Raw genomic sequence first — 16,695 nt, 5'->3', positions numbered from 1 at the left:
ATTTATAATATCCACAAATGTAGAAATAATGCTTAGCACATTTCACGTGTACTTTATTGTGCATAGGCCTAGTCTATATCTGTATTCACATCTTATATTTCATATTCCATCGTTAACATCCTAACACATTATCTTTGAACTATTAATCAACTTGAATTCCACTGCTTCGTAGAAGTAGTAGAAGTGGAAGTAGTAATAATAAAATTCATAGTAATAATGATAACGATAACAATAATAATAGTGTTTATGATAATTATAATAATGATAATAATATTAATGTTGATAATAACAACTATAATAATAATAATTGATAATTTATTCATTATTGTTCATCGATGCTGTAATAATGCTTTCCACCAGCAACGACAGGCATTAACACAAGTAATCAATAGAATGCCTAAGTGGTGACCATTGGTGCCCCACGGTACCCTTTTTCATATTTTAAATGAGATAATCACCTGTCAGTGACCATACAGGGAGGTCTAATCCCTCCTGGCCAAACTAGTGTAGATAGGCTTTAAAGAAACTAATCTCATACCTTTACTTTCATGTAGGGTGGTACCCAAGGTGTGCAACTATTTTTACCCAAATTCGTCAGACCTGTGCGAATCATTATTATTTTAAAAGGTTGTATTCCAACTGATCCCCGATATTAACAGATTTGGGAGTAAGGCGAGTAGAGATGGTGAATGAAAACGAAGCCATGATACTTTTTGACAGCTTTTCGTCATGGTATTCCATTTGGATACTTAAGAGGAGACGCCACAGTCCATCAGCACAGTTTTTCTTTCAGTTATTAAGATTAAATTTGATATTTCACGATAAGTGATAAAGCATGGTTTCATCTTCACGAAATTATAGAGACATACACATATATTTGTAATATATTTCTCCTTAAAATTATAAAACTTTTTTTCATTTCATTTTGATGGACTTTATTCATCTCGTGTATCAATTCTTCTTCAGCACGTTGACATAGTCTCTGTTCATGGCGTCAGTTACATCTTCGTATATAGCTTCTTGATCAGGTTTCGTGAGATCTTGGTAGGTATGAGGGTCAGCAAGATTATGGTAGCTCTGCGCATCGGTATTAACACCTTGGTAGGTGTGGCTGTCAGTGTGCAGGTCTTGATAGGTATGAACGTCTGTCTTTGACGGATCAAATACAGGGTTCTGATACTGCGGAGACGAATCGGACTCTTTTCCTTTAGACTTAGTAGTGGCTGATTTATCGCTGTAAGTTAATATGAAAACAAAGATATAAATCGCATTAAGGAAATACATAATCAAAACAATAATTATGTCCCAATAAATAGGTATACATAAACATGTAAACATGACAATTGGCATGTGGGAATCGGTATGGTACCTTTAAAAGACTTATTATTTACGTACGTCCTTCAACTGGATGCCATGGTATTAAGAAAGCGTTATGCTTTATAATATTTACATTGAAAATCTTCTTTTTTTTTAAAGAAATTAAATTACTATACAGATCCACTCAAAAATACAATCATAATTCATCTTGTTGTTTCATGACCATACGGTTTTAGCATCTTGTATGGAGCAGTACGATGCGGATGGACTGATGCGAGGGGCAGGTTAAGAATAAGGTATTTCTCTAACCTTCTTCGCTTGTAAAAGATGATGATGAGAATTATAACGATAACAATCACAAGAATAGCACCAACAGCGCTTCCTACGACAGTTGCTATGGAACCTGAAGGAACTCCAGCTGAATTTGATGTTGATAGAGAAGAGACAGTAGGTGAAGAGGATGGTGTGGGAACAAGGATGGTAGTGAAAAGAAATGACAGGAGTTAAAAGTCACGAAGATAGCATCAGAGTTAATAGATAAATACTTAATAAATCAGATACTAGATTAGAAATACCGAGGTAGTATCAGAGTTGATATATATAAATGATAAGTAAATCAGATACACATGTACTAGCAGCATAATTATGATCATAATTGATTGTAATGGCATGCGAAAAGACCAGTCCCAGTAGTTAGCTTACTATCACAGCTAGACATTCACGATTCACGTATGGACATTTGTGTGGGTGTGCGCGTGTGTGGGTGTACGATTATTGTTCAATGAATGGAAAAGTGAGGTCAAGACGAACAAATTATAAAAATAAAATGATAAAAATAATGATAATGATAATAATAATAGTAATATAATAGTCATAACAATTTAGTAAAACTATCAATTATCAAGGAGCACTAAAACCAAAATCTTATACAAAATTATGCTCTATGTATACATGTAAATGTTGATATAATTCTACTTATGCGGACATCCAAGGTTTCCGAAACCAAAACCTTTGTTTTTAGATTCAAAAGATGCAACGATTTCAATAATTCAATACATGTGTCCATTATTGTGAGCATACCTCAAATAGGAATTACAATTTCGATGTTCAGCAATGGTAGCACTCAATGTACATGGCAAATATATCTGCCGTTCATGATCAAAATCTTACAGTGACACCATGTTGCCAAAACCATGGCAGTAATGAGTCGCGTTCTGACTGATGAACACCTAAACAAAGGTCATTAAGAATGTGGTCTAGAATCCAGCATTGCGACATCTTCATTCTCATGTATATAATAACATAATACAATATTACATTCATAAAGCACCTTATCATTAGATACAAAGCGCATAAAAATAAATACTGACTTACAAACAAAAAGAGAAAACATTACCGTACGAAGCTTACATAAATTACAAACAGAGAGAAATATTAAAACGAATGAGAAGAGATGTGTTTTCGGACACCTCTTGAAAGCTGTGAGAGATGAGCAATTTTTTAGTACAAGTGTTAAGTTCAAGGTTTTGGGGGCAATAACGGGAAAAACCTATCATCTATCTGTTTACTGGTTCGAGGGACGGTAAGTGTTGTACTACTGGCTGATGTGTATTGTACATGGATGTGTGCGAATGGAGTAGATCACCTCGGTATGATGCGGCCTGATTATTGAGACACTTGTAAGTGAGGGTTAAGGTGTTATATTATGATAGGATTATTAACGCGGAGCCAGTGAAGATCAGTGATGAGAGGGGAGACATGGACAACTGTTTGGTTTACAATGAATGAGAGGGTTCCCCCCCCCCCCCCACATACAAAGTGCAATGAGTGGGCAGTAGAGGTGTACAACACTGAATCAGAGGGCAGAGTGTTGAATGATAAAAAAATCTAGCAAATATTAGTACTTGTAAGAGGTAATTCGCAAACAAGTGTACTTAAACCCCCCCCCCAAAAAAAAAACCAAAAAAACAACAACAACAACAACAACAACAAACAAAAAATGATGTCATCATTACGGAAAGTGAAAGATTTGTCTTATAATTTAGAATCTCATCGTAAGGCTCATGTAGGCTCTCCGCTATAATGACCATTCCAACAAGAGTAGTAGGCCATTGGTTTTCCCGGGCCTAAAGAACACCACATAGGGTAAACGTACCTCGGGACAAACTCATGATTTGATAAGTGTTTTATTAGGTGGACTTGCTTTCATATCATACATTACAAAATCTAGTATTCCGTGGCGTATCAAGGGAATATGGTTTTTAAAAACTCGGAAAATATAAGATTTCTTTCAAATCTTAAACCATTACAAATCACTTCATACGGTTTTGCATTTACCATTTGTCATTTATGTAACAACGGGCTGATAATCATAATAAAATAGGGAGCAAGCAAAGGCATTTGCATTAAAAAAAAATCTAGAACCCTTGAGAGAATACTGAATAAAAATGTTATCTTATATTGGGGCGCGAATTTTGGGGGTCTGAAGGAACTATACGCGATGAGCAAAAAAGAAACTTTCGCATTTCAAACCTAGTATAGGTATAGAAGTATTGATATTCATAACTTAGTCAGACCTTGCATCCAAAATTGATGCAAATCACGAATCTTGGGCAAAAGTCATTAACTTCGAGAAATGTGCTCAGTGAATTTTGACTGCATTTACCACTTTGATTTCCGGATCGTAGAGAACCATTTGTTTTGGTACTAATTAACAATGTTTGCTTACATATTCGTAGTAAGTTAAGCCGCATTGATATTGAACATATTGAAGAGGTTCGTTTGATCTAAAAAGAAGTTACAAGTACAAGCAATGGGAATGTGTCATATCTCTTTAAACGTGGGACAATCGGGACAATTTCCATTCAAAAGCACAAGCGATTTCAAGTGCAAGACTCTCATAAAATAGGCCATCCTACCTGTTTGTACTTTAGACGAATCTCCGAACAGAGTGGATTTCTAAATAAAAGGTAAACAAGGAATATGAAGAAAAAAAATTACTGAAATGAAATGTTGATGTATTTATCCAGTGGCAGTTTTAATGAAGTTTAGTAGAACCTTTTCTATACCATGGAAGCGCATGGCATGTGTTAATGCTTCTGCGATATATGGCCAATATTCTGCACTTCCACTTGACTCTGAGTACTAACAGGTACCAAGTACTCAAGTAGTTAGACCACTTTCATCGGAGTTCATAACGGCGATTAAGTTTTAAAAAATGGTATAGGCCTATTTGTAATGGTCCATCAAGTTGTGTAGCACGAATCATTACAAAATACTGAAATTCTCTAAAAGGCTAACCCATAACACTTGAATTATTTGATCCATAATGTGTTATTGTGTTTTTTCCCCACGGAAACTGTCCTCTAAATAATACCACACGTTGCCTATTTCTGATAGGGCCTGTATCTAGAAGGAGCTATATTAGACATTGATAACAATTTCGGATTCACCCGACGAAAACACTTATTCTTAAGCCACTCATTATTGTCCCTTATCACCGATGTTTGCACCTAAATATTACTTCCACAATATAATTCTGCTACGAAACCGAAGGCTCTTACATCGTGTAGGCCAACAGTCCCTTGGGACATATATATATATATCCACCGTTAATATCTTACCATTCCTCCAACGTTGCTCTCAACACCTGTTCGTACATCATATATCGCCTTGTCTTTGAGGGGTGCATTGTGGTAATATCCATAAGTCTCGTTATCCCCTATAGTGAGCTCTATCGGAAGATCGTCTTTGCTGATGCTAGCTGTTATGTATGCGGAGGGATTCTCGGCAAAGGATCCATACGCTGCCTGTTGACGTCGGCGCCTTGCTAACGGACGTCTCTCTTCAACAGCAACAAGTATGTGCCTGAGAGTTTAAAGATATATTTGTCATGATTATACCCTCTAGACACTATCCTTTATTTTAATAATTATCATTTTATTCTAAAGCAAGGACGAGGAAAACCTAAATTTATTTAAGACCTTGTGCGAATAATGTTGATGCTACAGCTTGTATACATCATCACATGACATCAGAATGACTAGCAGACTTTTATTTTAAAAAAATATATTACTTCTTGAAGTAAAGTAGCCTTCACAATGAATGAAAGAATGCATTTAAGAATTAATATACCAAGAGCTTGTACGTTAAAAATGTTATGAGAGGTAGTCCATGATGAAAATATAGCAGGAATGTAGATTCACACTGACGTGGCCATCCATCTTGTCTGCGACAAAGACAGTATTGAAACCCGTTGGCTCACTAAATGCATTCCCGGTTTCTCCCTTTAACAAAAGCATTGCGCAGATGAAGAGCAGTGCGTTAGAAAGACAGACATTGATATAATAATAAAATGAAAATGACGATGATGGTTTTTAGTAGTAATAATAAATTCAATTATAACAACAAATAACGTAATAGTCTATATAACGACTATTACTACTGTTTTTTTAAGCACTGGCCTATTTATTCACATACTTCAAAGATTGATATCTTTTTACATAAGCCAATCATTGCTCGGAATATGTCGCTGGAGCACGTCAGACATGGCTTGCAAGAATACTAACGTTATATATGGAGATTCGAGCACATCGCTAAACTGAATGGTAGGCGAACCGTCAGGGGAAGATACTATCACTGGTGGATTGGGCATCGGAAGCTCTTCAGCTATGGCACAATACAAACAAAAGATATTGACATCAAACTTAAACCTCATTGAGCAATGCCCTTTATCCAATATCGAAATTAGAACAATCCTCTGTTTACAGTTGCACACGTTAAATAGACCTACGAGACTCGTAAGAAAATTCTAAGTATCTCTGGGATCTCTTGTCCAGAGCCGTACACGTCGGTTAGGACTTGTAGTCTGGTAGAAACCAAGCTGGATAGTTGTGCTATTTTGTTTTTCTTATTCGAAAAGAAAAGCAGAATATGGTTGCAGTAAAGTCCTTCTACCTACGAATTGCCCCTGCTGTAAATCGAACCCCGCCATCCCAATTTGTGAATAGAAAGTGATAACAAGTGTCACAGAGACTTGAAAAGATTAAACATTGGGGTCTATGGTTAGAGTTAAACGCCCGTAAAACTAATGCTAATATACATGGAAAGACAAGCTTAGTGTTGATGAGTTTGTCTAATCGCCTTCAACTTCATTGTCAAGATAGATGGAACAAAAAAAACATTTACAATATTATGATCCATTTTAAAATATTTTTGTTTTATTTATTTATTTACTTAATTTGTTATGTATTCTTTTATTTGTATTCATTTACTAATTTATTTATATGATTATTATTATCATTTATTTATTTATTTCTTCTTATTATTATTATTTATTTATTTATTTATTTATTTTATTATTTTTTTTTTTTTTTTTTTGGGGGGGGGGGGGATTCCAACTTTCTATAAGTCTCTTCCAATACCTGCAGGAGGTTCCGTAAATTCTTCAACATGCTGACTAGACTCTCCCTCCCCTATGCTAGTGGACGCTACCACGTATATCTCATAGAGTGTAGCTGGCTCCAGATCATCAAGTACAAAGCTCGAAGAGGCTCCCGCTAACTCTTTCATTGTAAATGAATCTCCTGGCTGGAATGATCTGTCGTATGGCTTTCCTTTTACTTTGTAAGCCAGCTAGAGAGAAAGAGAGAGAGAGAGAGAGAGAAAGAGATAACGCAAGTGTGGATAATACTATCATCAACTGATGTGTATTAAGGTCACCTTGTGGATATTTGCAATTTGACCCGGAAACAACTGATAAAGTCTTTGTTCGTTCATTTGTTAAAGATCGGTAAAATGCATCTGCATACATTTTTTGGGGGAGGGGCGTTCAAACGAATCTTTATTAATGAGACTTCAATAGCCAACTGGTAACCTACACTGTGAAGCTTATTTGACTCATCTAAACAAATCTTGGTTGGACAAACTCCACAACTGTACCTATACTTCAGCATATGATTCAGTGATTCAGAAATGATTCATTTGGGTCATGAGTTTTCTCCTGCTCGTTGATATATTTATTTTTAAAATATGTTTTCTTTTTAAATGGATAAAGTATATTTGTATATCAATATAATTATCATTCCAATTCAAGCAATCGGATGAATCCTAGTCACCTAGTCTAACCGAAAATACTGGAAACCTCAACTTAGAAAAAATATTACCTGATACAGGCGCGTACACAGGGGGGGGGGGTGAAACCCCCCCTTTGGTATTTTTGGGCGTAAACCCCCCTCCCCTTTTGGATTAAAAAAAATAATAATTATAAAAAAAAAATTAAAAAAAATCCCATGGCTGACCTATAAAGGTGACTTACCCCCCCCCCCCAAACGGAGTCAAATGTCAAATTTTCAAATTTCGAGACCAAAAAAAAAATGTCCTGTAAAATATTACATGATACAGGCGCGTACACAGGGGGGGTTTGGGGGGTTAAACCCCCCCCCCCCTTTGGTATTTTTTGTGCGTAAACCCCCCCCCCCCCTTTTGGATTAAAAAAAATAATAATTATAAAAAAAAAAAAAAAAAAATCCCATGGCTGACCTATAAAGGTGACTTACCCCCCCCCCCCCAAACGGAGTCAAATGTCAAATGTTCAAATTTCGAGACCAAAAAAAAAAAAGTCCTCTTACCCCCCCCCCCCCCTCCCCGCTTATTCAGCGGCTGGCTGAGCCGTTGCGAAATTTTCGGCCCGATTTATAAATGTTAAACCCCCCCCCCCCCTTGAAAAAATCCTGCGTACGCGCCTGACCTGATATAGAAGAGAACTCCAAAGAGAAGGTTAGAAAAAGGATTACAGTTCGGATACATTAAGCATTACGGGAACTTTCCTTGAAATTTCAGTATAGAGGTTACCGTATAGGAGATGATTCTTCCGCGGGGGAACCTCGGCTCCTTCCAGGTAATCAGCAAAGATTTTGATCTGCTGGAAACCGCCACCTCCTGGGGCTCACTAGGAACTGTAAAGCAGGAAATAAGATCAATACAAACAAGTGCAATACAAGTTAATAATTGTGTACGATTGCAGTAGAGGTGTACGACACTGAATCAGAGGGCAGAGTGTTGAATGATAAACAAATCTAGCAAATATTAGTACTTGTAAGAGGTAATTCGCAAACAAGTGTACTTAAACCCCCCCCCCCCACAAAAAAAAAAAAAAAAAAAAAAATGATGTCATCATTACGGAAAGTGAAAGATTTGTCTTATAATTTAGAATCTCATCGTAAGGCTCATGTAGGCTCCCCGCTATAATGACCATTCCAACAAGAGTAGTAGGCCATTGGTTTTCCCGGGCCTAAAGAACACCACATAGGGTAAACGTACCTCGGGACAAACTCATGATTTGATATGTGTTTTATTAGGTGGACTTGCTTTCATATCATACATTACAAAATCTAGTATTCCGTGGCGTATCAAGGGAATATGGTTTTTAAAAACTCGGAAAATATAAGATTTCTTTCAAATCTTAAACCATTACAAATCACTTCATACGGTTTTGCATTTACCATTTGTCATTTATTTAACAACGGGCTCATAATCATTATAAAATAGGGAGCAAGCAAAGGTATTTGCATTTAAAAAAAATCTAGAACCCTCGAGAGAATACGGAATAAAAACTTTATCTTATATTGGGGCGCGAATTTTGGGGGTCTGAAGGAACTATACGCGATGAGCAAAAAAGAAACTTTCGCATTTCAAACCTAGTATAGGTATAGAAGTATTGATATTCATAACTTAGTCAGACCTTGCATCCAAAATTGATGCAAATCACGAATCTTGGGCAAAAGTCATTAACTTCGAGAAATGTGCTCAATGAATTTTGACTGCATTTACCACTTTGATTTCCCGATCGTAGAGAACCGTTTGTTTTGGTACTAATTAACAATGTTTGCTTACATATTCGTAGTAAGTTAAGCCGCATTGATATTGAACATATTGAAGAGGTTCGTTTGATCTAAAAAGAAGTTACAAGTACAAGCAATGGGAATGTGCCATATCTCTTTTAACGTGGGCCAATCGGGACAATTTCCATTCAAAAGCAAAAGCGATTTCAAGTGCAAGACTCTCATAAAAAAAGGCCAACCTACCTGTTTGTACTTCAGACGGATCTCCGAACAGAGTGGATTTCTAAATAAAAGGTAAACAAGGAATATGAAGAAACAAATTACTGAAATGAAATGTTGATGTATTTATCCAGTGGCAGTTTTAATGAAGTTTAGTAGAACCTTTTCTATACCAGGGAAGCACATGGCATGTGTTAATGCTTCTGCGATATATGGCCAATATTCTGCACTTCCACTTGACTCTGAGTACTAACAGGTACCAAGTACTCAAGTAGTTAGACCACTTTCATCGGAGTTCATAACGGCGATTAAGTTTTAAAAAAATGGTATAGGCCTATTTGTAATGGTCCATCAAGTTGTGTAGCACGAATCATTACAAAATACTGAAATTCTCTAAAAGGCTAACCCATAACACTTGAATTATTTGATCCATAATGTGTTACTGTGTTTTTTCCCCACAGAAACTGTCCTCTAAATAATACCACACGTTCTGATAGGGCCTGTATCTAGAAGGAGCTATATTAGACATTGATAACAATTTCGGATTCACCCGACGAAAACACTTATTTTAGAGCCACTCATTATTGTCCCTTATCACCGATGTTTGCACCTAAATATTACTTCCACAATATAATTCTGCTACGAAACCGAAGGCTCTTACATCGTGTAGGCCAACAGTCCCTTGGGGCATATATATATATATATATCCACCGTTAATATCTTACCATTCCTCCAACGTTGCTCTCAACACCTGTTCGAATATCATATATCGCCTCGTCTTTGAGGGGTGCGTTGTGGTAAATGCCATAAGTCTCGTTATCCCCTATAGTGAGCTCTATCGGAAGATCGTCTTTGCTGATGCTAGCTGTTATGTATGAGGAGGGATTCTCGGCAAAGGATCCATACGCTGTCTGTTGACGTCGGCGCCTTGCTAACGGACGTCTCTCTTCAACAGCAACAAGTATGTGCCTGAGAGTTTAAAGAGATATTTGTCATGATTATACCCTCTAGACACTATCCTTTATTTTAATAATCATCATTTTATTCTAAAGCAAGGACGAGGAAAACCTAAATTTATGTAGGCCCTTGTCAGCCCTTGTAAAAATAATGTTGATGCCACAGCTTGTATACATCATTACATGACTAGCAGACTTTCTTTAAAAAATCATATTACTTCTTGAGGTAAAGTAGCCTTCACAATTAATAAATTAATGCATTCAAGAATTAATATAACAAAAGCTTGTACATTAAAAAAGTTATGAGAGGTAGTCTATGATAAAAATATAGCAGGAATGTCGATTTATATTACTGTTTATAAGCGCTGGTCTATATATATATATATATATATATATATATATATATACATACATAAACAAGATACAAAGATTTATATAAATTATTTAAGGTCGACAAACATCGTTTGGAATATGTAGCTGGCGAACGCGAGACACTGCTTGCAAGAATACTTACGTTATATATGGAGATTCAAGCACATCGCTAAACTGAATGGTAGGCGAACCGTCAGGGGAAGACACTATCACTGGTGGGTTGGGCTTTGGAAGCTCGTCAGCTATGGCACATTACAATAAAGAGATGTCAACATCAAACTTAAACCTCATTGAGCAATTACCTTTATCCAATATTGAAATTAGAAATATCTTCAGAGACTAGTAATTAATTCTAAGTATCAGTTTTCCACTGCTGTACACGTCGGTTATAAACCTGTAGTCTGGTAGAAATAAAAGCTGGATGGTGATGGTATTCTCTTGTTTCTTATTCGAAAAGAAAAGTAGAAGACGGTTGCACTAAAGTCCTCATATTTACCACGTGGGACCTGGGCTTAGTATCCCTGCTGTAATTTGAACCCCGTCATCTTGATTTATAATGAATAGTGTAAGCAGTGTTTTTTTATAAAGCGATATGAGGTGTCATGGAGATTTGAAATGGATAAACATTGAGGTCTATGGTTAGAGTTGAACGCCCCTAAAACGTTTGCTAACATGCATGCAAAGACAAACTTAGTGTTGAATGGTTTGTCTAATCGCCTTCATTGTCAAGATAGATGGAATACAATAACCATTCACAATATTATAATCTGTTTTAAAATATTTTGTTTTATTTATTTTTTTACTTAATTAGTTATGTATTCTTTTATTTTAATTCATCAATTTAAATTATTTAAATGATTATTATTATCTTTTTTTTGGGGGGGGGGGGGGGGGTGGGGGGGGGGGGGGGGGGGGGGGGGGGGAGGTTCCAACTTTCTACAAGTCTCTTCCAATACCTGCAGGAGGTTTCGTAAATTCTTCAACATGCTGACTAGACTCTCCCTCCCCTTTGCTAGTGGACGCTACCACGTAGACCTCATAGAGTGTAGCTGGCTCCAGATCATCAAGTTCAAAGCTCAAAGAGGCTCCCGCTACCTCTTTCATTGTAAATGAATCTTCTGGCTGGAATGATCTGTCATATGGCTTTCCTTTTACTTTGTAAGCCAGCTAGAGAGAAAGAGAGAGAGAGAGAGAGAGAAAGAGATAACGCAAGTGTGGATAATACTATCATCCACTGATGTGTATTAAGGTCACCTAGTGGATATTTGCAATTTTACCCGGGAACAACTGATAAAGTCTTTGTCCGTTTATTTGTAAAAGATCGGTAAAATGCATCTGCATACATTTTTGGGGGGAGGGGCGTTCAAACAATTCTTTATTAATGAGACTTGAATAGCTAACTGGTAACCTACACTGTGAAGCTTATTTGACTCACCTTAACAAATCTTGGTTGGACAAACTCCACAACTGTACCTATACGTCAGCATATGATTCAGTGATTCCGAAATGATTCAGAAATAAATTTATTTAAAAAATGCGTTTCTTTTTCATAAAATGGATTAAATGTATTTGTATCAATATAATTATCATTCATATTCAAGCAATCGGATGAATTCTAGTCACCTAGTCTAACCGAAAATACTGGAAACCTCAACTTAGAAAAAAATATTACCTGATATAGAAGAGAACTCCAAAAAGAAGGTTAGAAAAAGGATTACAGTTCGGATACACTTAAAGCATTACGAGAACTTTCCTTGAAATAAGTAAGTAAATATATAAGTTAAGTATTGAAGTTACCGTATAGGAGATGATTCTTCCACGGGGGTACCTCGGCTCCTTCCAGGTAATCAGCAAAGATTTTGATCTGCTGGAAACCGCCACCTCCTGGGGCTCACTAGGAACTGTAAAGCAGGAAATAAGATCAATACAAACAAGTGCAATACAAGTCAATATTTGTGTACGATTGTATCATTTAGATTTCGAACCTAAAACAAAATGATCATACAGTTAACAATTTTTTTTTCTCTATGCATTGGTTTGCGTTGTATTTGTGCAGAGAATTTCAGTGTTTTAACATCTACTGCAGATTCGTTTTATTTAAATTGAAGGTTAAATTGTAGAGGTGTTGTGGACTCGTGGATAAGTCACCCGACTGTAGATCACAAGGTACGGGGTTCAAGTCCCGCCGCAGCACTAATGTCCTTTGGTAAATCATTGATCTACATTTGCCACTCTCCACACAGGTGTAAATGGGTACCTGATAGGCTTGCGCGCTAGTTACTTTACCCTAGTTACGACCAGGGTAATATGTGAAAAGCGCCATGAGCGTCAAAACCTGACGGATACCGGCGCTATATAAATAACCATATTATCATTATTTATTAAGTCTAAGATCTGGCTGAAGGATTTTCAATACTGTTCTCCAAATTTATGTCTACATCTGTGTCATCTGTGTAATTATTCCCTCTCTTACTCAACTAAAACTGTTTGTCTAAAGTGATATTTTTTTTGCAATAAGCCTAATATTCCTGAACATATACTCAACTGAATATATCCTTCCGAACACTTCAATGGCGTTCTTACGTAATCTAAAGATGAATTCTACATAGCTAATACTAATACAATACGGTATTGAAATTGTCCTTGAGTTGATTTCTTGAAAGTCTCTGCGATCGTGTTCTATGAACAGGTCATTGTTAGAGCTTTTGTTTCCACGTTCTTTCTTTATTTCCCTTTTCTGAAATGGGGGGGGGTGATAATATGTCCAGAATGATCTATATACATGGAACATTATAGAAATGAGAAGATAAATATCGTACTTCCTTCTGATGTAATCCTGACAACGGGTGGGACCGGGCTTGAGTCACCAACACCATGAATGGTCTCCGCCATGACCTGTATAGTTGAAAGAAAAACATTGTGATATAAAAGGGAGATGAAGAGCGGAAAAGTACTAATGCAGAGTAGAACAATTTAAGGACAATTTAGAGATTGACCTTGAATGGATGGACGGAAACGTTATGGACCTCCTGACACTGTTTCCATTTAGCATGAATTGTTTATTATAAAAGCATTTCATCAGAAAGAATATTTAGATACAAAGAAGGTGTAAAAGAAATTCTGCACCATACTCATATATATATATATATATATTTCATTAGAAAAATCAGGAAACTTACAGATTGCTTCTCCTGGTTTGGTCCCACATCATCCATTGAATGTCATCCCTTAAGCTCTATAATGAGCTGTCTTACAACAAACATATCGTGAAACCTTACATCTTTTAGTTATCTTAGCTAGACGCAAGATTGAAGATGCCATCTCTGCAGACATTGTCGACAGAAACTCTTTTTACGGATGGATACTAATTTAAACCATAGGTCCGTTATCACAATATTTATGAAAAAGTATTTTTATATCCCATTTTCAATATACAGAATCCCTTTAGAAAACGCCTTCAGGAATCACACTTGCCTGAACGGAATAATTCATTTCCGGCTGGAGATGGAGAATAATTGTGGACAACCTGTAGTTAATGTCAGAGCAACGCCCGTCCCGACACGAGATGCTGACGTTTCTGGGCGTGGAACTATTATCATCCGTCTCCCAGTAGAGAATGTAGTAACCTATTATCCTGCCTAGAGGAGGGTTCGGTGACATCCATTCTACTGTGATACTTTCCTTGTCGGAAGATGGCAGATTTACTCCGATTGGTGGCGCTGGCTCTGTAATGTACACATGATGGAGACAAGTCGTAGGATAATTATGGTCGAAATAACTGAATGGTATATCACACATTGGAAGTAGTATAAAATAATATCATGTTTCGTTTTCTGTCGGTTAGTATCAATAGAGAAAAATCCTCATAGTGAACCTATTGACTGGCAATGGTGGCGGAAGATAGATTTCAACAAGCAATGTTAACAATTTAGATGATTTTTACATTGACTGTGTTTTCGAAAGAAGCAAAATATTTTGAAGTAATAATACTATCTTATTGTACTCGCACTTGGCAACACGCACACTCAGAATCAATAACCCACTATGGACAGCTGTCAATAAGGGTCTTGGGTGCAAGAAATCTAGAATTCACGATAACTCCATTACGTCTTATTTTATGACTGGTAATGAATACTTAATTAGGGATCCATTTATAAAAAAGGGAAACTTCTCTATGCTCTTTTTATTTTCGTTTAAGGAGTGGATGAAAAAAGAATGAATAATGTAACAACAAAACAAATTAAGGAATTGTACCAGTACATCTTCTCATAATATTAGTTCCTGTAGATGATCAAGTCTAAATTTCACAACTTTGAGTACAACATAATTGTTATCAGAGTTATATTTCTGGTTCTATAGATACACGGTTAACATTGTTAACGAACAGCTACATTTGAAAAGATATAATTTTCGTCTTTAACGCTGTTTTGTCTTCTTCATCGTTATCAAAATAGAACTAAAAGACATGCATTTTGTGACCTACTTGCTTCATCTGTCTGTGCCCAAATCGCTGGACCATATTCCCCTGCTAGTTCATAATTCCAAGCCCTGATCCTAATGTTGTAATTTGAATAGGGGATGAGGCCAAATATCTCGTGCTCAGATCCCGACACATTACCATGATAAACCACGTTTCCTGGAAATGAACAACAGGAATAATAAAATTAATAATAATGGCTTCTCATAAAGTGCTCTTTTGACGCTCATGGCCTTTAGACATTATTACCCTGCTTATAGCCGATCCGCCAAGCCGAGCCGAGCCGTACCCTGTGGTCTACAGTCCAGAGACTTATCCATTAGAATACAACATCTTTACAAGACATCATGCGTAAATTTTACTTGGGATTATTAAGCTAGTATATCGGAAACAAAGTTAGACTAATTGTTTGTTTAAGGAAATTTCGAAATGAGGCCCTGGAATAGAACAATGGAAACCATTAATTTGAAAATGTTGCACAGATTTGTCTACATGTATGATTGATGGACCAAAGTAGAAGAATCATCATCGTGATGCATCTTATTTGCCTTTGCCGGTAGTGATTCTTTGCTCAATTTTTGAACTTTAGTCAATATTTTTCCTACTATTTTTATCCACACATCACTCCCAAATACGGCAATTTACAGCAATACCTCAGGACTGACTAGAATTCATCATTGATTGATATTCTGCATTCAGAAAATCCTATATTATTTAATGCCTTACCATGGCAAAATATTATTCCGCAATATGACCTATCTGCTAATTTCCAAAAATAATTGCAAACAAATAAATTGATCGGCGCTTATAATAAACAAAAATATTTATATATTCAGTGTTATAAGCGGCAAAATTATTCGTCGAATCTATCAATGTCATCTACCAGAGGAAGAAAAAAAGCAGGTCAGTTTTTGCAAAGAAATATGACACTAGAACATATTTGCATTCAGCAACAGCAAGCAATTCAGCTACGTGGTCAAGGTTTTACCTTGAAATTTTGTAGATGAAATTATCCCTCAACGAAATGAGTACAATATAATATGGATTTAATAAATTGAAGAAGCACCATCTGGGATGATGTCAAGGGCAGATAGTTTTTTTTTAAATCTATACTTATAAACAAGCAATCTCTGGGATTCCGTCTCATTTAGCACTCGACCAGATATTCATTCCCTCTTTCCTTTTTAGGTTACCCGTGGAATTGGAGAGCATAACTTCGTAGCTAGAGATTGGTCCATTCCGATAACCACATTCTGGTTTCTCCCAAGTGAAGACAATTTTGCGTACCCTAGTGGAAGTCGACTGGATATTAGTTGGAGGACCAGTAGGATCTGTAAAACAAAGGATGAACCTCATTCTTATTCATTGTCTTATTCTTTAATTTGTACTTCATCTACAATTTCTTACTATCAGCTAATCTACATTTTGTCTTCATAAACATTCTCTAACCCCCTGTAGTATACCTTTTCTAAACTAAATTTCCAGGCCAGTTTATTTCATACAACATATTTTC

General features: G+C 36.3%; 1 protein-coding gene across 1 annotated transcript; it reads right to left on the bottom strand.

Annotated features, from left to right (window-relative positions):
- Positions 1–281: 281 nt before the first annotated feature.
- Positions 282–13,616, bottom strand: LOC115918124 (receptor-type tyrosine-protein phosphatase mu-like). The gene is made up of 8 exons (XM_030988613.1): positions 13,525–13,616; positions 12,503–12,606; positions 11,662–11,872; positions 10,848–10,947; positions 10,103–10,346; positions 9,402–9,441; positions 1,627–1,735; positions 282–1,234 (listed from the first exon to the last, which is right to left on the bottom strand). The coding sequence occupies exons 1-8, from the start codon at positions 13,595–13,597 to the stop codon at positions 952–954; spliced, it is 1,164 nt and encodes a 387-aa protein (XP_030844473.1). The 5' UTR covers positions 13,598–13,616; the 3' UTR covers positions 282–951.
- Positions 13,617–16,695: the final 3,079 nt, after the last annotated feature.

The sequence above is a fragment of the Strongylocentrotus purpuratus genome, unplaced genomic scaffold (genome assembly GCF_000002235.5).
Source record: "Strongylocentrotus purpuratus isolate Spur 01 unplaced genomic scaffold, Spur_5.0 spur5_contig_840, whole genome shotgun sequence".
NCBI classification, from domain to species: domain Eukaryota; kingdom Metazoa; phylum Echinodermata; class Echinoidea; order Camarodonta; family Strongylocentrotidae; genus Strongylocentrotus; species Strongylocentrotus purpuratus.
This window is presented reverse-complemented; position numbering and strand designations above follow the sequence as displayed.

Coding starts and splice junctions, on each gene's coding strand:
- LOC115918124 (XM_030988613.1), bottom strand. CDS start 13,597: ATGGCGGAGACCATTCATGGTGTTGGTGACTCAAGCCCGGTCCCACCC. Junction 9,442..10,102: donor AGAGCAACGTTGGAGGAATG/GTAAGATATTAA, acceptor CCTTTTATTTAG/AAATCCACTCTGTTCGGAGA. Junction 1,235..1,626: donor ATCTTTTACAAGCGAAGAAG/GTTAGAGAAATA, acceptor ATTAACTTACAG/CGATAAATCAGCCACTACTA.